A 21,261-nucleotide genomic window follows, 5' to 3' on the forward strand; every position below is an offset into this window, starting at 1 on the left:
AAATGGAGAAGAACAAGCTTGAAGAACAGACATCTGACTGTCCTGGACACATAGGAGAAATATAATATATATAAAAAAAGCAAGTGTCATCTTAAGAGCTTTTCTTTGATACCAGGGTTAGTAATCAAGATCATGCTGTGTTCTAAATAAACAGTCCAGCCACAAAATAAATTCTGAAATTCTGAAATTCTGTCTGTCTGTCCTTAACTAACTTTTCAATTTCATTTAAAAATGAAATTAAATAATTAAATAATTAATAAAATTATATAAACACAAAATAAAAAAGACTTTTAAATGTTTAGTCATGAGAATACTCTCTATGATATCATTTGTTTCTGTTGAATAGTTTTATTGTCATATAATAGCAATATGGCTTTTTGTTATTTGAAATTTCTGATTCGATGTACAGTAAATTAAAATAATTTTCTTCAAATGTTACTTATATTTGAAAACAAAACAGTTCTATATCTTGAATGATAAATAGATAATTAATGTAATACAAATTATTATTTTTTTCAAGAATTTAAAGAAGGCTTTTACATTAATGAGACTTTTAAAAAATATCCATTTATGCTTTTTTACAGTTATATTGAACCGGTAAATGGAATTCATGTCTTTTTTTTCTATATTTATCATCATGTTGTGATTCAAAATGCCTCAATAAAGCAAAAACATAGTTTGGTTATAATCTGACCTATTGGCTAAATATTTATCAGTCAAACACGCCTCATTTCCTTCAGTCAGGGGGGATTTGTTTGGGATATTCATATGTATAAGCTGTTGGTGGGGTATGTCTGACATGTGTAGGATGTGTATGGTCTCTTCTTTAACAGGCTGTGTCTGCTCGTTCAAAGGGAAGCCTGCAGACGGGTGTGGAGGAGGAAACTGATTGAAGAAAGACAGACAAAAAAACACTAATCAGTGTTGTCCTGGAACGTGATTCTGAGAGGATCTAAAGAAAAGAGGATTTGAAGTTTTTCAGAAATACACAGGACTCAAGGGAACTCTACACACTTACACTTCAGGTTGCGTTTGGTATCTTGCATGGTTTGCATTATTAACGTCAAGACAGCATTTCTAAAAATGGATGTGTCTAAAAAAATATTCAGAGAAAAAGGAACTTAAGTAAAGCACACGAAAGACTGGACCAGCTGATGAACATCTTGGACCAGATAATGACCAGACCAGCCTTAACCAGCTAACTATCCTAGACCAAATAATAACTAGTTTAGATCAGCCAGTGACCAGTCTGGACCAGATAATGAATAGTTTAGACCAGCTATAGTGACCAGTTTAAACAATCTAATGACCAGTTTAGACCACTCAAATAAGCACAATAAAAATCAAAATAGTCATAATATATTAAATGATAATTATTTTTATTAGTGGTGATATTTGAATTATTTGTCTACGTTTGTAAATGCGTGCATACTGTAACGTTACTAATGCCTAAAACTCACCGAGTACAGCAGAGTATTTGAATGTGAACGAGTGCAGGGGAGTCCTCCCCTAAAACGCCGTCACTCTTCACGCTTTCAAAGACGCTTTGTAAAGTCAGGCAAGTTGAAGCTCAGCCACAAGGTGTGATACTTGCACTGGGACATTGACTTTGCGGAGGAAAGGCCGTGTAGATAACTCTGAGAGTAACTGAATCGAGTCCTTGACTGCTGCTCGGTTGCTTCTGCGCTTCCAGACTCTGACAGTGAACCTGGAAGATGCTTTCTGGAATCGTTCGTTTGACATTAGCAGCGCTTCTGGGTACGTTTTTCTTTTATTGGGTCTTATTTGTTCGGGTTTCGGTGTCTGTTATGTTGTCAGAAACCAGTGTAGGTTATTTTTTCGCTGCATGTCACTAGTATATTCAATAGACCATGCATTTATTGATCCGGTATTAAATCCAGTTTGACATAATATGGTCTATTAAGCTATTCTGATTGTTATTTATCTTCTCGTAGACGTACAGAACATTACTTAAGCGCATGTTTACGCGGCGTTTTGCGCATCATACCATGCCCATGCTTGAACAGTGTGTAGATGTGTACTATAGGTTTGTTGTGTACTACATGTTTCTCTTGCAACGTACTTTTAGCTTTACATTCCGAGCCACTGGATATGGTTCATCTGCCGTTTTGTTACCGCTTTCTTATTCTATCACTCTTACTCTGACATTCTGCATTCTGGGTTACAGTGAAATTTAAAGGTGCACTCTGAAATTGTTTGCTAAATAAACAAAATTGTGCACATTAAAAAAAAAAGAAGACTTGATAAATGCTTGAAATCATGCAAAGCTTTTTTATTCTACAAACTGCAAAGTTACTTATCAGTCTGTTGGGGGACTGACAATAAATAGTTATTAAGCAAAGTAATATTAAAATATTAAGCAAAGAGTGTACTGATACTCTGATAAGAGATTGTAGATATGTTGGTGCAACATTACAAAATTACACTGTCAACAGAATGTTCAAAGGGGACCATCAAAATAAAGTGTTTAAGTTATTAAATGGGAGTAGGAAGACCACATTTTTTTTAAAAAGAATAGCAATCAGTGTTCCCTGGCCCTGCCTGTCACTTTAACTAAATAAAGATAACACCCACTTCTCCTTGGGATCAGATTCTTAGGAATGCATGTGATGCAGACTTGTGACCCGTGTTAAGGAATTGAGTTGTGGATGCAGCTGCACATAGAGGTTCACAACACATTGACTCATATTAGGTGCAGGGTCATCCCACTGTTACACCATCCATGAACTTTAGGGTTGCTTTACTCAAGAATGACTCAAAAATTGACTCACCCTCAGCCCATCCTTGACGTAGATGAGTTTGTTTATTAATCGGAAAAGATTTGGATAAATTTAGTAGGCCTATTGCATCATCACTTGTTCACCAATGGATCCTCTGTGGATTATTGTTATGTTTTTATCAGCTGTCAGACTCTCATTCTAACAGCACCCATTCACTGCAGAGGATCCATTGGTGAGCAAGTAATGTAATGCTACATTTCTCCAAATCTGTTCCCACTTCTAAATACTGGTCTGTTAACATATTCATGCCTACTGTATATGATACTGTGAAGCATTTCATTATACTACTTTACAAAATGAGTACAATGATACTGTTTGGTTGTTATATTTTAGTTCCTGTCATTCACCTACTTTTTTTAGATCCTCTGAGATTACAGATCAGCACCCTTGTAAGACAACAGTCAAGAATCCTTTTTGTCTATGTCTGTCCCCTCCACAGCCCCAAAGACCCAGATGTGGTTATTGTAGTGGCGACATTTAAGCCGTGTAAATTCCTAGTGGAGACGAGTGTGCAGGTGTTTTTGGTTTGAGACATTATAGGAAATTCATTGTTTTTCCGTCAGCAATCTGCATATGAATGCATGGGACATCAGACACCTACACATGTCTAAGGCCTGTGTACCTTGACACAAAAAGATCTGTTGTCTTTGTAGATTATTGAGTGATTGAGTTATTTCCTCAGATGTGCCGACTGTTCATTGAGTCGACTATTCTAAGTCATTGGAGATTATGATATAATAATGGTACTATTTATATTTTACTATTATATTAGTTTTTTATATTTTAAACATATTGATAATATTTTACGATTTTTTTTTTATTAATAGATTGCGTAAGTTAAAGTTCAGTCTTCTGTGAATGCTGAGATATTTTCCATGGATAAACGATGTGTCCGGTTTATCTCCAGGCTTTGACTGGAATGCATTCCTTCTCTCTGTGTGTGCTTTATGTACAAATGCCTGCATTGTCTCAGATAAATAATGAATTCATTGAATGTTTAACAGAAGATATTTAGAAAAATGTCACTGTGTTTTTTGAAATGAAATGAAAGTCAGTCCAAAACAACCACACTGACTTTCACGCTATGAACAAATGTGAAATGTTGAATGACAATGAAATGATGAATGTGTACAAGTGCTACTGATACTTTCTGCTCCACTCTTAAATCTTGTTTAGACACTCTTAGCCCCTTGTCTTCCAGGCCAGCCCGTACTGCCCCTTGGTTATCTGATGTTCTACGCCAACATCTTTCTAAGCTTAGAGCTGCTGAAAGGGTGCGGCACAAATCCAAAAATACTACTGACCTTAATGTGTATCAGTCACTCCTCTCTTCCTTCTCTGCTAATGTCTCAACTGTTAAAAGGACATAACAACATAACAGAATTAACAATTTGTCTCTCGCATGCTTTAAAAAAAAAATTCCTTCCTCCTTCTCCTCCTTCTGCTTCATCTCTAATAGCTGACGACTTTGCTACATTTTTCATTAATAAAATGAAAAACATCAGTGCAAAATTTTCCACAGCACAATCTGTCAAGCACATTTCATCAGTAAACATACACTCATTCACATCCTTCTCTTCACTTTCTGAGGCAGAAGTCTCCAAACTCATCCTTTCTAATCATCCTACTACTTGTCCGCTTGATTCTATTTCCTCTTACCCCCTTCAAGCCATTTTTCCTGCAGTTGTACCTGTACTCAATCACATCATTAACATATCCCTCCACACTGGTGTTTTTCCTTCATCATTTAGACAGGCTCGTATAACTCCACTACTTAAGAAACTCACCCTCAACCCATCTCTTTTAGAGAACTACAGACCAGTTTCCCTTCTTCCTTTCATTGCAAAAACACTTGAATGAGCTGTGTTCAACCAAGTCTCTGCCTTTCTCACATAGAACAACCTCCTTGACAGCAACCTGGCTTCAGAAGTGGACATTCAACTGAGACTGCCTTGCTCTCAGTTGCTGAAGCTCTTAGACTGGCAAGAGCGGAATCCAAATCTTCAATACTTATCTTGTTTGATCTGTCCGGGGCTTTTGACACGGTTAACCACCAGATCCTCCTGTCAACCCTACTGACAAAGGGCATCTCAGCAATCGCACTTCAGTGGTTTGAGTCTTACCTATCAGATAGCTCCTTCAAAGTATCTTAGAGAGGTGAGGTGTCCAAGTCGCTACATCTAACTACTGGGGTGCCTCAGGGCTCAGTTCTTGGACCACTTCTCTTATCTGTCTACATTGCATCATTAGTTTGTGTCATTCAGAAACATGGCTTTTCATACCACTGCTATGCTGATAACACTCAACTCTACCTCTCATTCCATCCTGATGATGTGACAATAGCTGCTCACATCTCAGCTTGTCTAACAGACATTTCTTACTGGATAAAGGACCATCACCTTCAACCTTGCCAAGACAGAACTGCTTGTGATTCAAGCAATCACATTGTTTCATCACAATTTCACCATCAAGTTAGGCACATCAACCATAACTCCATCAAAAACAGCCAGAAACCTTGGAGATATGATTGATAATCAGCTGACTTTCTCAGACCACATCGCTAAAACTGTCTGGTCCTGCAGATTTGCTTTATTCAACATTAAGAAGATCAGGCCCTTTCTTTTGGAACATGCCACTCAACTTCTTGTTCAAGCTCTTGTTCTGTCCAGGCTGGACTATTGCAGTGCGCTCTTGGTAGGTCTTCCAGCCAATTCTATCAAACCTTTACAATTAATCCAGAACGCGGCAGCAAGATTAATTTTTAATGAGCCGAAAAGAATACGTCACACCTCTGTTAATAAATTTGCACTGGCTACCAATAGCTGCTCACATAAAATCCAAGGCTTTGGTGTTTGCATACAAAACCACCACTAGCTCTGCACCCCTTAACCTAAATTAATTGATTTGTTAGCACTTTTTTTTTAGCACTCACTCTTTTAGCGAAACAAAAACAATATCTAACTATTCTATCTTTTTTATTTTTATTTATTATACAATTATAAAAAAGACCTAACACTAGCTTGCTCTAATCTTTTTCTATTCTATCTGTTTATTATATTATTTAAAAGCCTTTGCTACGTGTACTGCGTTTAAGCTAACTGAGACTTGTTATAGCACTTATATATCATTGCTCTTTTGTTGTTTTGTGATTGCTTCCAATGTCCTCATTTGTAAGTCGCTTTGGATAAAAGCATCTGCTAAATGACTAAATGTAAATGTAAACACATTTATCAGAATATCTTCTATTATGCTTCGCATTGAAACATTATTCATTATTGAAATATGAAGCTGAGTAAATTAAATTCCTTTAAGTCATCTTCAGCACAGACTCATTAAACTTGTTTCACTTCATTAAATGAATTGTTTTTTATCCTGAGCATCTTATATGGCTGACTGTAGTTTAATTTCAGTCCTTTTCTTCTAATTTAATAAAGGAACCAAAAATAGAGTCATTAGAAGACAAATGGTCAATTGTAGAGTGAGACGGGCTGAAGTTAGCAGTTTGCGATCTGCCACTCTTCTCTTGCTGGCATGAAGATCTCCACAGTCATAAATCAAGAGCACTTACTGGAAGAGCTTCAAATCTCCCAGAAGACCTAGCTGTGAACTGTCTTCTTCTATACTTGGAGACTTCAGATTGGAGAATGCATTCCATTACATGCAGACAAGCCCTAGTCTTCTTAATGGAAACACTATGACTCATAATTATAGCAGAAGACAGTTGTAGATTGTAGATAGTGGGTCATGTACTGCATTTGAGCTGCTACAGTATGTTTCCTTAGAAAAATAATCTCCAGACCTTTGCATATTTGCAGTTAATGTATCATAGTACCCAGTGAGGAGTTCAAGAGCAGGATGTTCATGGAACATGTCATAGTGGCATCAGTATGATTTGGCAAAACAATTACTTGTCTAAGAACGGGCACATAATGGGCAATTTGGTTTAAATGATCATAATAGACATAATTACTGCTTTGGTCTGCCTCCAATTTAAATAAGTACTCAGCAAGCTACTGTGAAAACATTCACACTGAATATGATACAACATGACAACCATGCGATCTGGAAGATTTCTTATAAATTGTCATTGTAAGGCACGTTGTTTGCTGTTATGCAATGATCGCAGGAAGTATTCCGGGTTCCAGGGTATTTTAGACATTCTTACTACTACTAGCTGGAAAAACTGCTCCCGTCATCTGCTTTGTGCCAGCGGCTGTCAGATGCTGGAAAAGTACCGTTGGTTGTTTGGGCGAGTATACCGGAGGCAGACACATCCCTCGCTGGTCCTCAGATCCATCAGACGTGAAGTTTCCATCACATCTGTGCATACTTAGCTTCCCTAGGTTCAAAACATCTCCAACTTTGATCTACAAGTCTACTTAGGAAAATCGTGTCTTTCGTTTCCAGTCACTTCAAAAACAAATGCACTCATAGATTGACATAAGGTTTAGTAAGGTTATATAATTTAACCCCCAAAAAACTGTATTTTAAATGATAGATCACCTAAAAATTAAAATTCAACATTTACTCACCCCCCAAACCTGTATGGATTCATTTTTTTTTTTCTGTGGAACACAAGCAAAGCTATTTTGAAGAATAAAGAACTGCTTTTGACCATACAAAAAACAGTGCCACATTGGACCACATTGATTTTCATTGTATGTACAAAAGAAAATCTATTTGTTATTTGTTTAACTGAAGAAATAAAGTCATAATGCTTTGAAATGACAAAACACCATTATTGTAAATAATGACAATAGTGCACAAGCACTGAACTTTTGATATAAAAGTGCATCTGATTGAAAAAGTTTTAAGATGGTTTCAGTTTCCAATGGAACAGCTTCTTGCACATTTGAAACAGACTCTTGGGGTCTCATGCCTGACTTAAAAAAAAGATGCACAGGAAGCAACATTTCTGAAACCGGAAGACTCTTTGTTAGTTTAGTACAGAGATCTTCTGATGCTTTTGCACGTCTTTGTCCTGCTTTCTGCAGATTTTGTGCACTTCACCATTTTTCCTAAATTGAATAGACACATTATGATGAATTATAACACTTTTCTCAAAACAATAAAAACAAAATCAGAACTGTTAAATACAAACCTCAAATGTTTATGGCAAAAACCAGTTCAAAACTTAGCTATCTTTGATATCAGTCAGACTTTGCCTTCAAAGACTTCATACATTACCGCCGTTGTATTCACTGAACACTCATTACACACTGTCAGATTTAATAAAAACAATTTGACTATGGCCTCTTACTACAGTGAATGAGATTTTACAGAGCAACCTTTAAACATTTGAAACCTTTCAACATAATACTTCAGTAATCCCCATAAATTATAGTGATTATTCTGGTAAATAAATGACTAGAAATCTTTAAACAATCCTTTGTTTATTTGTGCTTACAGTACTGAGTAAATTAACCATCATTTGAGGAAAAGTAGATTTGGGACTGGGAAAATGATATGTTTTAGAATTTTAGAAACTAGTCACCATAAATTGTAGTTCCTAACCAAATATCAAATAAGATAAAACAGTTTGTATGACAGATGTGTGATTGCATCAGCATCTGGATCATGTAAGAAGTTACTGTACTATATCGCTCCGATTAATGTCATAAACCTTCCAGTTTACCGGCAGCTGAACACATCAGGCACAAATGTTTGGGTGTTACATACCAGAAAGGAGCCAGGCGGTTAGAGGATAGGAGCTGAACAGTAACAGAGGGATTTCTGATGTCAGTCGAAAAAGGAAAGCGCTTGTTCTTGTTAAAGCAGCATTCCTCAAAATGAGCACCATTGCAATGAAACATTATAGGAAAAACCCCTGACGTCCCATAAAATGTACAACATAACAAGCCAGACCTTTAGAAGCTGCTAAAGAACATGACACCAGGGGCATGACCCGCTGACCTCTCTCTCAGAGACCATAAACCTCACAGCACAAAAACCATGAGAGAACAGATACTTTACAGGTGCTGTTTCATCTGTGTGTGTTTATGAGCTGGCTGGGACATTGTCAAATGCTATTTTGCATGCTATGTCATCACTAGGCCTTGCTTGTGGATTGTGTTTTTATGCCAATGGAAACATTTGGTTTTCTTTTATATTTTGATAATTTGCTATTTCTGAAGTAAATGTCATCAGGGCTGTTTAGCTTACCGTGTGTGTGTTTTTTTTTTTAGCATCTCTTTCTGCAATGAATCATTCATTCAGTTGATTTGTTCAGAGCTGCTGATCCATTTGGGAATGGAACAAGTATTGGCTGCATTCAAATATGCATACTTCTGTACTTGTTGGTGAAAAACAGTACGTGAGAAGAGTATTGTGTCTGAATTCACAGTATATTCATTAAATAGTAGGCGCAAAGTATCCGGATAACCTACTACAATACCTCAGACAGGATGGACTGAAGTGGTCATGAGGCCACAGAAGAGGATGTGTAAATGACAGTGAAGTTACGCAACTATGAAATGAATGTAGTATGACTGAATTTCATTCATATTGCACAAATTCATACTATATAGAACACAATTTTTAATGGTCACAAATTAATTATTCAACAGAAGTACCTACTCCGACCGAGTGTATGCGATTTTTGACACAGCCTTTGTTTTTATGAATGAGTCATTGAATCATTCACTCAATCATTCACTTTCAATTTGTTAAACAAAGCTAATTTGTTCTGGAATGAAACATTGCTGCTGTGTTACTCATTTTTGCAGAGGCTGTGTTTGTAAATGTTTTGGTTGACAAAACTCACTTGGTAATTTGTGGTTAAATATTGTGGCTAAAATGTAAAAAAACTCAATATTAGCTTCCTGTTTATTGAATAGTTAAAAGAAACAGATAAAAGACTGATTTCAGCTACTTATTCCCCAGTTACTGTTGTCATATACACTCCTTTATAAAATTTAAGAAAGGTCACAATTTGGTGCCAGTACATAAAATAGTACAGCTTTTTTTCCCATCTCACCATATTGTTTAGCTTGAACTTTGCCCTCTACAGAGATCTAATACCCAAACTCTTATGAATCAAGTGCCATCCGGGATAAATTAACAAGCTTTGACTTAAACGGACACTCCAGCTGAGAGACATCAGTCAGTCCATGTACATGATGGAGGATTGTTTTAATTTCAGCTGCATGTAAAACGGCAGTCCTGGGGAATGTTGGCACTCAGTGCTGCTCCAGGAAGTGATCTGGATAATGTCTGCTGCAGAGAATCGAACTCCCCTCCAGCGGGACAAGCTAACTGTTTCCAGAGCCGCACTTACACTTACATTCTGTGATTAGCCACGAAGGGATGTTTCTTTTTTTATCTCATGCTCCAGATATACAGCCTAACCTTTTCCTTTTGGAAGGAGGGCAAAGTTATTTATTTTAGTTAATTTGCAGTAATTGCTAAAACATCTATTATGCTAATAGCTAATGTTGCTTTCTGATTGGAGGGGGCCATATGAATGCCAATGTCATGGATATGGGAAAAAAATATTCAGTCAGACGTATAATGTTTTTGAAAAGAGTCTCTTCTGCTCACCAAGGATGCATTTATTTGATCAAATACAGTAGAAGACAGTAATACTGTGAAAGAGTACTATAATTTAAAATGAATTTTCTATTTGAATATATTCTAAAATATAACCCTGTGACACAAAGCTGAATTTTCAGCATCATTACTCCAGTCTTCAGAGTCACTTAATCCTTCAGTAAAATACGCATAATATTGGTGCTCAATTATTAATAATAAAAAAAAATGTTCTTTTAGTGGAAACCATGATTTCATTGTAGATGTATGACTAATGGCTGTTGAAAAATAGCTTTCTTATAACAGGAATATATAACATTTTAAAATATATTCAAATAGAAAACAGATATTTTAAATTGTAAGAATGTTTTACAATATTAATGTCTTTACTGTATTTTTCTGATCAAATAAATGCAGCCTTGGTGAGCAGAAGAGACTTCTAAAAATCTTTTCATTTGCAATGTCTATATATTTTTTTGGGATCAGAATATAAGCTACATTTATTGTGCTAGTGGAAAATATATTTTGTTTAAACCTTCAAATGCTAAAATGTATTACAAAATGGGCAAACAATATTTCCAACCTTAAAATGTATTATCCATTTTTTTAGTATATTTTGTATATACTATGTAGGAAATGTAATTACACATGCAAATATATTTATTTCTGCAAATGTTTTTTTATATTAAATTCAAAACATATTTATATATATTTAAAAATGTATCAGTTTTTTTGACATAAGTGATGTCAGGACAGTTATTTACTATGTTATTTACTAAACACATGTTTTGAGATGTATTTAGCTTACTGAATTGGAAAGTGATACACTGGCTTTTATTTTTTGAGTTGAGATGCAGGAAGTGACCTGCTTTGCCCCGCGCTGTGTATACTCACAACCTTGTGTGTGATGCTTGAGCAAGCTTGGTTTGTTGGCCTATCTGTGCACCGTCTGGCTGCACACTTACGAAACTGTGTAGGAATGGCTGTTTTCGGGGAGCGTCTGGGTGTGTTCACGTGTGAGTGAAAGGAATGAAAGCTTCTGTAATTAGCAGGGAACATTATGTCAATCTGTGGGCAGACATTTTCTTGCCCAATAAATATTTGGTCCTCCACAAGGCTTATCTGTAGGCAGCATATTCAGGAACGGGATATTGGGGTTGTGTGGGGAATTCACTAAAGAGTGCACTTCAGTGCAAGAAATATTTTATTTAATCATTACCCGACGCAATACAACTTAACAAGTACTTAAACACCTCTTTCTATGTGCAGAATGGGGCAAATAATACATTTCCAACCTTAAAATGCATTATGTATTTTTTTAAATATATTTTGTACAAAATATGTAGGAAATGTATGTAATGAAGTGCTTCCTAGACTTTGTGCATGTCAGTACGTGAATTCAGTCAGATACATCAGTCCATTTAGCCAGAAAAGAAAGAATGCGAAAAAGGAGAGTGTGTGCAACAGGAAACAAAATATAACGTCTTAATACAATTAATCACATTTTGGCACTGTCACATGACACGATCAAACCTAAGGGGAAAGACAGCATCATTTAACATGCTTTGACCTTGTCTGCAATGCAAGCATGGATCTGATCATTTTAAAGACTTCCAAAACGTGTTCTCCATTTTCTTCTTACATCTCCACGGATACCAAGGCTATGCATCACAAACACTGGGGCGTGATGACAACATTTTGATGAAGTCATACAGCTATGTTACTTTGGCAAGAAAACATGATAAGACCTTTGCAACACTTAGAAAACTCAATGCATGCTCACAGAAAATCTTTAGTCTTCATATGCTATAGATTTGTTTCACTCTTAAACCCTTCTGTGACTGTGTATCATAAAATGACGGCAAGAAATGTTCTTCACAGGTTGCATGCAAAAGCAACATACGACATAGCCGATTCACAAACAAATGACTCTTATGAGTCAATCATTTTTCATGAATAAAGAACATACAGCATGATCAGTGCAGTCCGATTTCCAAAGCAAATGACTAATGTGAGCTAGTTCATTGCAAGTAGTCAACACGCTCTCATGACAATTATTTTACATTTAGGCAAATTGGTGGTTAATTCATATAGTAACATTTTTTTATATAAAAGTTTTTATATAATTTGCATACACTCCATTGTTGGTTAAGTTTATTTGTGGACTTTTTTTTTTAACTGTGAATTATGACTATGATATTGGGTTGTAAATAGTTACAGTTCAAATCAGTCTTAAAAACTTAAATAAAAATGAATGAAAACTATATAGTCATGTATATAAAAATACTAGAACTACTACAAAGGAAAAAAAAGAAAAAGAAAAAAGAGCATGAATGCAGCGAAGATTATTAATCTCCAAGGTAAGGGTCTCTCTTTTGATGTATTCCCAAGGTCCTCAGAGTCGTATGTGTCGGTGTGTTCACAAAAGTGCTGTGTGAACTGTAGCGTGTTTGCAGAGCACTAGCTCAGAGCAGTTCCTGCATTAAACCTTAACAGGAAGTCTTGCTTTTTCCTCTCATTACACATTACAAACAACTGCTTCACTAAGAGAGCAGTCAGTTCTCCTGGTTTTTAGAGGATGGTGACGTGCATCTGTGAGGAGACAGATGTAGTCGAGGAGGAAACCAGCTGTCCGGTTGCCTTTGGCCCTTTACATCTTTGTTTTCAGAGTCAATAGATTGCAGAGGAAATTCATTCTGTTTTTCTATCTTGCAAATCCGACCCGAAACAGAACAGCCGCTCTTCAGGAGGTGAAAGTCCCATGGGCTGGCACTTCTCTTCTTCGTCTTCTTCTTTTTATTCATCTTCTTTGTCTACAGTATGTCTTATTTTAGTTGCTTTTCCAAATCATGCTTGTTGTGTCTAAGATGGCACATTTGTTGGACGTCTGTTGTTAACAAACTTGCAAATCCTCAAGTATTCTTCAGCTTCACTGTTAGCTCCGTTGATGAATTTGCTGCATTTTCTTGAGATTCATCATCATCCTCTTCATCATCTTGTTCTCTTTCTTCTTCATTCAGCTTTTTCCTGTTATTATTCCTTATCTTGTTTTTTCTTCAGCTTTGAGGTTTTTACAGCATCTTCTGATTCATCATAATCATCATCATTTTGTTTTCTTCTTCAGACCATTTTTTTCTCTTAACTTTCTTTGGGGAAGTCGTGGCCTAATGGTTAGAGAGTCGGACTTGCAATCGAAAAGTTGTGAGTTCGAGTCTCGGGCCGGCAGGAATTGTGGGTGGGGGGAGTTCATGTATAGTGCTCTCTCTGCTCTCAATACTATGACTTAGGTACCCTTGAGCAAGGCACTGAACCCTCAACTGCTCCCGGGCGCTGCATCATAAATGGCTGCCCACTGCTCCGGGTGTGTGTTCACAGTGTGTGTGTGTGTGTGTGTGTGTGTGTGTGTGAACTTTGGATGGGTTAAAAGTAGAGCACAAATTCCAAGTATGGTTCACCATACTTGGCTGAATGTCACGTCACGTCACTTTGTCTTCATCTTCAGCTTCTTCTTTTTCACTTTCTTATTCTTACTGTCAGTGTCTTCACCTCCTTTCTTCTTCTTCTTCTTCTTCTTCATTGTTCTTCAGATTGTTCCTTGCCTTCTTGAGCCTCAATAGCTCCTTTTCAGCTTCTTCTGCATTGTAACTTTTAACAGCTTCTTTTAAGCCTCAACCTCATCTTCAGATTATTCCTAGTCTTCAGCTTTATTGTGTCGTTTAATGTTTTAAATGTCTGCATGTTTCTGTTCAGCTTGTTCTTTCTCTCATTACAAAACACATTGGCTACATCTGCATTGCAAAGGAAATCTATTCTTCTTATCTAGCTTGCAAATCTCACTCAAAACAAAACAGCACTTCCTCAGGCCAAGAAAGGCCCACCGGTCAGCTATTCTTTTATAGACATGTTTTTTTTTCTTTTATTCTTTCATAATATTTTTCTTCTGCTTGTTTTTCCAAACACATTGGTTGTGCCTCGCCCATCATTGCAGTGAGTGTATAAATGGCCTTTCAGATGGTCACTCATCATGCACATCCTCTTTAAAAAAGTAAGACTAAATGGAAAGTGGGTTTGGAGGCTTGGGTGGAAATCATAATTACTTATGAGTGGACATTCATACAAGGCATGCCCACGAACATACACTACCTCTCTATTGCCTCATTGAGCAACTGCTACATGTTCTGTATTCATTAGCTCAGAACATGATTGTTATCGACAACAGATGTAAGGCAGCACAACTGGATTTCTGTCTCTTTGTGTTCTCATCCAGATCTAGCAATGTACTCAACACCACAGTGACTTGTCAATCTTCAAACTTCTGGAATTAAATGGAATTCCGTTGCACACAACATGAAAAGACTCTCTGTGGCCTCTGCACAATGAGGCATTTATACACTATATTTAGGCTTTCTTTTATATAAAGTACTTAAAGTCTTCATGAGGAGGACATTGTCCAAGAGGTCAGGACGGCTACTGCACATTGCTCAGAGAAATTCTTTTGCCTACTATGCATGTGTTGCTCCCTTGCATCGCATGTTTTATTCCCACACAATTGTGTATGAACAACTGGGACTCTCTCTCTCTCCCAAAACAAAAAAGGGAAATGGAAAGACTTTGTGTTTATTTATTGACTCAGATTATTATTTAAAATGTAAGTAATTTCATTAACTTTTTTGCGTTCCATTCATCTTGTTTTGGCAAAGCATCAAATTAGGATTTGTCAGACTTCCAAACAGAGATTACCATAGTTATTGGTTGATGCTAGCATTTACATTGGAAATGGTTGTTTTATTGGACAGAATGACCCTTGGTTTTATGTAAAAGATAAAGTGAGATATATGTGAGATTGCGTGTCAAGTTTATGTTGTCTTTTTATTGTATCCTGTCTTGATAGCGCTGCTGCCACGGTTGTCATGTTTCAATGTGGACGAGAAGAACCAGATGTCATTCAGTGGACCAGTGGAAGACATGTTCGGATACACCGTCCAACAATTTGAGAACAGTGAGGGAAAGTGGTACGTTTCTACATTAAATCTGAAAAATGCCTAGGTGTGCTACTTGTTTTGGTATTTACTGTGTATAAACTTTCTATTTTTAAGGAACTATTCGATTTGAAAGTTAGAAAATCTCCACTTGATGTACATGATTAGAACATTCGCTATTCAGAAATATTTGCAATACATACTGCATTCTGATTGGTCATTTCTTTTTGCCAACACTGATGTAGTCTGCATCTCTAACAGCTCATTTTTTTCTTTCAATAAAGTCATCAAGCTAATGTACTAAGGCCTGCCAACTCCATTAAGAATATAAATAAATAAATGGAAAGGATTCCCTACTGTATGAAAGAGTTCCCCTCAGTAAAAGCTGTAGTCTCTTAAAAATGGGTCCTTACTGCTTGTAATGGTTAACCCTCTACTTCCAGAGAAAAACCTCAGCTGGTCTGAGACCCCCAAGACAGCTTTACACAAACTTCTCACAGGTGGTCTAGACTGATTTGTAAACCATGCCAATGACCTGTTTGGGGCAGTTAGACGATTTGACAGATGTTATCTGGATGGATTTTAGAAAGTAAAATAGCTTTTTTTTGAGGATCTCAAAAACAAGGAAACAGCGAAAATTGTTCAAAGGAAAGCTTTCAAAAATCAGTCATACATTTGTTGAAGAGCCAAACGTCTTTAAATCATATTTGTACAAGAAGTTAGCTTTACTGATATTGTATGCAAGTTGGTTTTAGATCAACTAGTTTAAACGGCTTTCATTAACTAGAAATAAGTGGACGAGACTTAAATTAACTTCTCATATCACCCCAAAGCATTGTGATTGGATTTCTTCCCTATTTCTTTTGTCCAAAAAGAAGATATTTTTCATTGTTCTTGCTGATCTTCTACATACAATGAGTGTGAATGGGGGCAGAAGGAGTTGAGCGTCAAAAATGACATAAAGCATCATAAAATTATCCTAGAAGTATGTTTAATGGAGGCTAAATCATGTAAAATGTACAATGTTTCTTGAATGTATAAAGGGGTCATATAATGCTTTTTGTACATTATTGTAGGTCCTCTATGCACCGTCTCTCTCAAACGCATAGTTTTCTACAAAGTCCCTCCTTCTGACAAGTGCTTTTTGACAAGATTGGCCAACTGACCCAGTGCATTGTGATTGGCTGAATACCGCAAGCACTTGTTGGCAAAATAAATGTAAATACAGTTAAAAATGTCCTTAGTTCTACCATCAGTTCAAGCTCGAGAGAGGAACAGAGTGGCATGACAGACACAGTGATGAAGCTCATATGTGTTTCAGTACACAAGCCACGGACGGTTTAGACAGCTGACTCCACTGTGATGTGACCATCTCTCGCTCTCTATCTCTCTCTCTCTCTCTCACACACACACACACACACAACGCACAAAACACAGCATTTGAACATTCAGTAGCAAATAACAAAAGATAATTACAGCAGCTGATTCATACTTAACATTTGCTATGTCAGATTGTAGTAGTAAAGTTAGAATGACCTCCTCTCCTAAATTCACAAAATGGTTGTCCATAAAATGCGCTGCTGTTCTGTTGTATTTAATCTTAAAGATTCCTAAATGCATCTACTTTCAGAAGACCAATTAAAGTGCTTTTGCTTTCGCCTCGATACACACAGCATCTCCCTGACATGACTGCTTCAACCCTCGTCAAAACCTCGTCTTCTTTCTTTGCATGAACATTTGGGTGGCATTACGCAAATATTTACACATAGTGATGTAGACATGGGGGCGTGTTTGAATGAGCCGTTTTAGGGGGGCGTGGCAGAGTCTTAACTTTAATAAAGAACATCTCTTTGGATTTGAGACTTTAGTCATTGTAACTTTTCAGATCTTCTTCATACACAAGGGGTTGTGACATCCCAAAGAGAAAGGAAAACTTGAAATTGAATCATATGACCCTTTTTATGGATTGAAATGTCTTCATGCATTATATTTCAATATATATGACAACATACAAGATTTTAAAGTGGATGAGAACATACATTCTAGCTTGTTTCTCAAACAAAGTTCTTGTATGACTTCAGAAGAGTCGAAGTAGGCTTAACTTCATGCTGCATTTTGGTGCCATTCTGGTAATTTTTGCACTTGACAACTTCCAACCCTTTCATGGTATGGAAAAGAGCATTCGGTACATTATGCAGTATTTCTCGTTGTGTGTTCCACAGACATAAACACAGGTTTGGAAAGACATGAAGTGTACCAAAATTATATATATATATATTGTTTGTAGACTTAGGAGGTCATTGGTGTTCAAAGTTGTAACCAGGGAAGATTGTGTTGTGTTGTATCAAGGCCCATTTGTGCACAGGAATGTTAATGACTCAAGTTGTTTACGTGCTTAAACATGGATGTCTACTTTTAGAATTGTTGTCAAAAAATAGCATTAGAAATCTGAGGAACATGGTGAATATTCTTTATTCACCTAACTGCACTCAGGTGTAGCAAAGAACATAATGAAATGTAGACAACCTTTTACACTCATCTAACTATAAAGTACAAAAATCACAGCAAGGTTAAAACATCAAACTCTCTAATAGTTATTATGCTGAAAAGGGAACTCTTTTCTCTCCATAGCTCTGGCATCTCACATATGTTCCATTTTACTGTAAAAAAAAAAAGCATGTGCATATTTATGCTACGCTTTTCTTTCCCTCTGAACTGGCGAATCAATCAATAGCACTTTGGCTCAGAGTGCATCCACTTTCTCACAAAGCACAAGGGGTTTTTCGTGTCAGGGTTAAATGACCCCATTCTCTACTTCCTGCTTTTTCTCTGCAGGGTTCTGATTGGTTCTCCTCTTACTGGACAGCCGTCTAAGCGGACCGGAGATGTCTACAGGTGCCCTGTGGGACAAAACAAAACGACTGGATGTGAAAAATTCCTATTGCCAGGTGAGAGGTGGCCTTCCTTTAAGTGTATGTGTGTTTGGTTAGTGCCATCATGTTTTCTGTAAACTGTTTTTGTTGATTGCTGTGCTTCATCCGTCTGTATTTATAGCATTTGCAGTGTGTTTTTACTATTTGGGTGTGGTGATACCAGAAAACTTGTAAAATGAAGGGTAATAGACATTACCTCAGTTGGTGAGAAGATGTCATTCTTCCTCAGTTGTTACTTTGAACATCCCAAACACTGCTGCGAGACTTAGGGGTACTAGATGATGAGGAATATGCTATGCACGAACATGGCACCTTGACATGGCATGCAAACTCTTCCAGATTTGAGAATGGGCTTCTCAAATCATCTTTCCAAAATAAAACCTCTAGAGAGGGCAAATGGTACATGCTTCCTCAATCCTAATTACATCTTTTTGACACAGAAATACCTTAAATAAAAAGAAGTCATTTCAAGTCAGTTGTAAATTCTAAGAATATTTTACAATATTGGTGATTTACTGTATTTTTGTCTGTAGTCTTGTTGAGTAGCAGATATTTTTCCAAACATTTGAACTGTACTGTACTGTATTTCACATAGCAAAAGCACAATGCATTGCAAAAGAAATTTCATGTTTACAATTTAGATCTGTTGCTTTGTCCTTATAAGTCAGCTGATCAAGTGATCATCATTCACCAAATGCAGAGGTGCGTTCCAGAGGAAACTCCCATCCTTCTAATTCAGGAGCTAATATGATCATTTAATTTAGGAAGCCTTTACACAAACTTGTGTGAGTGCTAATGTGTAAAAAGGGCCATAAACTGCATTTTTTAAAAATGCAAAATTTTATAGTGTTCAATTATAATGTATAGTGATTTTATGAAATAAATAAATAATATATTAAGACAATTGTATAACCAATTATTTCCTATCCTGTTTTTGAGCCTCTTTGCAGAACGGTCTGTTTTTAAAGGCGGGGCATATTCAAGACTCGCAAGTTAACACCCACTGCTGTGATTGGCCAACAGTTTAACTTAAAATAACAGATGGATGCTGCTGTGACATACTCTGAAAACAGCATGGGTCATTTGGGTTCAAAACGTATAAATACTCAGTATACATCAAACGGTCTGGAACAGTGCAATAGTGGTTAAAGCACATTTACTCACACTTCTGTGTCACGACATTACTGTTGGATCCATTCTAGTCAGACTCAGTGCTGCATAAACGCTTACTTTCAGTCTCTCTGAAAAGCCTGCATCATACTGTCTTGTTTAAAAATGAATCTGTAGCAAACAAACAAACAGAATTTCACTGCTGATTTTATTCTGTGTTAACACCAGACGCAAACAGCGTTACTAGACTATAGACAACAGAACCCATTATAATTGGCTATTCTGTCTACACAGAATAGGGTTTTCCCAGTTCATGACCTCTTTAACACCACCTGGTTGTCTGTAAAACGTGCACAGAGACAACCCCACGGCAGAAACATCTGTGAACACTTTCTAGAGGTGTTATTCTGAGAACACAAGAGTAGCAAAAGCCTGAGAGTTCATGCTGATACTGGCCAGAGAGACTTTGACCTTGACTCATGGGTCATTTACATTATATTTACATTTAGTACATTTATTTAGCAAATGCTTTTATCTGAAGCTACTTACAAATGAGGAATGACACAATTCTAGCAGTTCAATACAGTTGAAAAAAAAAACAAGCAAGTACTGTTTTGGGGAGTAAAAATGTACAAATTGCATTATTGAGCTAGTAAGAGCCATTACCATTACCACCATTCATTTCTTTATATTTGGAGCGATTTATACATTTTTTGGTAAATTTGGTTTTGTAAATGTCATGCATTCTTAAAGTTTAGAAAGTAATCTCTGGCTAGTTACTAATGGTGGCAGATATGCTACCTACTTGTTCAGACAACATTTTTCATATATATATATATATATATATATATATATATATATATACTCTGCCAATGAGCCTGAATTCAGCCTGTTTAGCTAAAATCATCAGATTCATCAATGCAGAAAAGAAATACATGAAAACAACCCTCAACGTTACATTTCAGACACAGGTGGCGGTAGTGGGGCCAAAGTGCAGCGTTACTTCAAATCAGCATAAAACAGACCTTGCGTTCACTTTTATAGTTTTATTGCAGGAAGAGACAAAAGCACTGCAAAACTGTTTTTTTTTTCTTTATTAAAAACATGCATGAAAGACTCCAGCAATGCCTTTTGTTTTTAAAATTTAATATAGAAAGACAATCTCAAGGGTCTGTGTTTGAGTAAAAGCATTAGTTCTGCATGGGAAAATGCAGGGGAGTTTTTGTTCAGATATTCTTTCCATAGGATGTTCACTATGAGTGCGTATCTGTCTATTTTTCTAACAGAAAACACAACAATTCCCAACATAAATGAAGTGAAGGAAAACATGACTATGGGGACGACGCTGGTGGTCAACCCAGACGGCAGTGGCTTTCTGGTAGGGAACATCTTCTGGAGACCTTTATATGTCTTCTGTTACTTTAGCCACTGTTAATTAATAGTGTCTGATCACAGACGTTTTAAATCATCACATTAAAAAAGGTTTGTGGAAACATTTGGTTTTTCCAGTTCACGTTTATAATTATAGAACAGCCATGACATGCTGGCACTATTCTGCTTAATGGTTTTATTTTATGACTGAACAAACTGCCAGCAATCTGTGATTGCAGATCATGAACACACATCTTTTCCAGTACACTCCTTTATGAATCAAATATAATCCGACTGGTTGAAGTGACTTTCTGAGGGAAAAAAAGAAGTAATGGATAAACAGGAATTTCAGTTTTTCAGTAGGTTCTTGTTTGATCCCATTAGAGCTGAGTCCAAATCATCATACAATTCCATTAGGACATTTTTACTACTTTTTATCACTTTTTTTCATTTCGCTTGTTTATTTAAATGGACCTGCAGTGTGACAGATGATATTTTAAAAATACAAATATTTCATGTAACCAGTTTAAAACAAGGTAA

General features: G+C 36.5%; 1 protein-coding gene across 2 annotated transcripts in view; it reads left to right on the forward strand.

Moving 5' to 3' along the window:
- Positions 1 to 1,547: 1,547 nt before the first annotated feature.
- Positions 1,548 to 21,261, forward strand: part of LOC128021397 (integrin alpha-1-like) — a 44,382-nt gene continuing 24,668 nt past the window's right edge. The window contains exons 1-4 of one of the 2 annotated variants that reach the window (XM_052608527.1): positions 1,548 to 1,758; positions 15,220 to 15,340; positions 18,143 to 18,255; positions 20,637 to 20,728. In XM_052608527.1, the coding sequence (XP_052464487.1) occupies positions 1,716 to 1,758; positions 15,220 to 15,340; positions 18,143 to 18,255; positions 20,637 to 20,728 (369 nt within the window). In that variant the 5' untranslated portion in view covers positions 1,548 to 1,715. The remainder of the gene's footprint in view (positions 1,759 to 15,219; positions 15,341 to 18,142; positions 18,256 to 20,636; positions 20,729 to 21,261) is intronic. The other variant, XM_052608528.1, reaches the window with a different exon arrangement.

Source organism: Carassius gibelio, chromosome A10 (assembly GCF_023724105.1).
Source record: "Carassius gibelio isolate Cgi1373 ecotype wild population from Czech Republic chromosome A10, carGib1.2-hapl.c, whole genome shotgun sequence".
NCBI lineage: Eukaryota > Metazoa > Chordata > Actinopteri > Cypriniformes > Cyprinidae > Carassius > Carassius gibelio.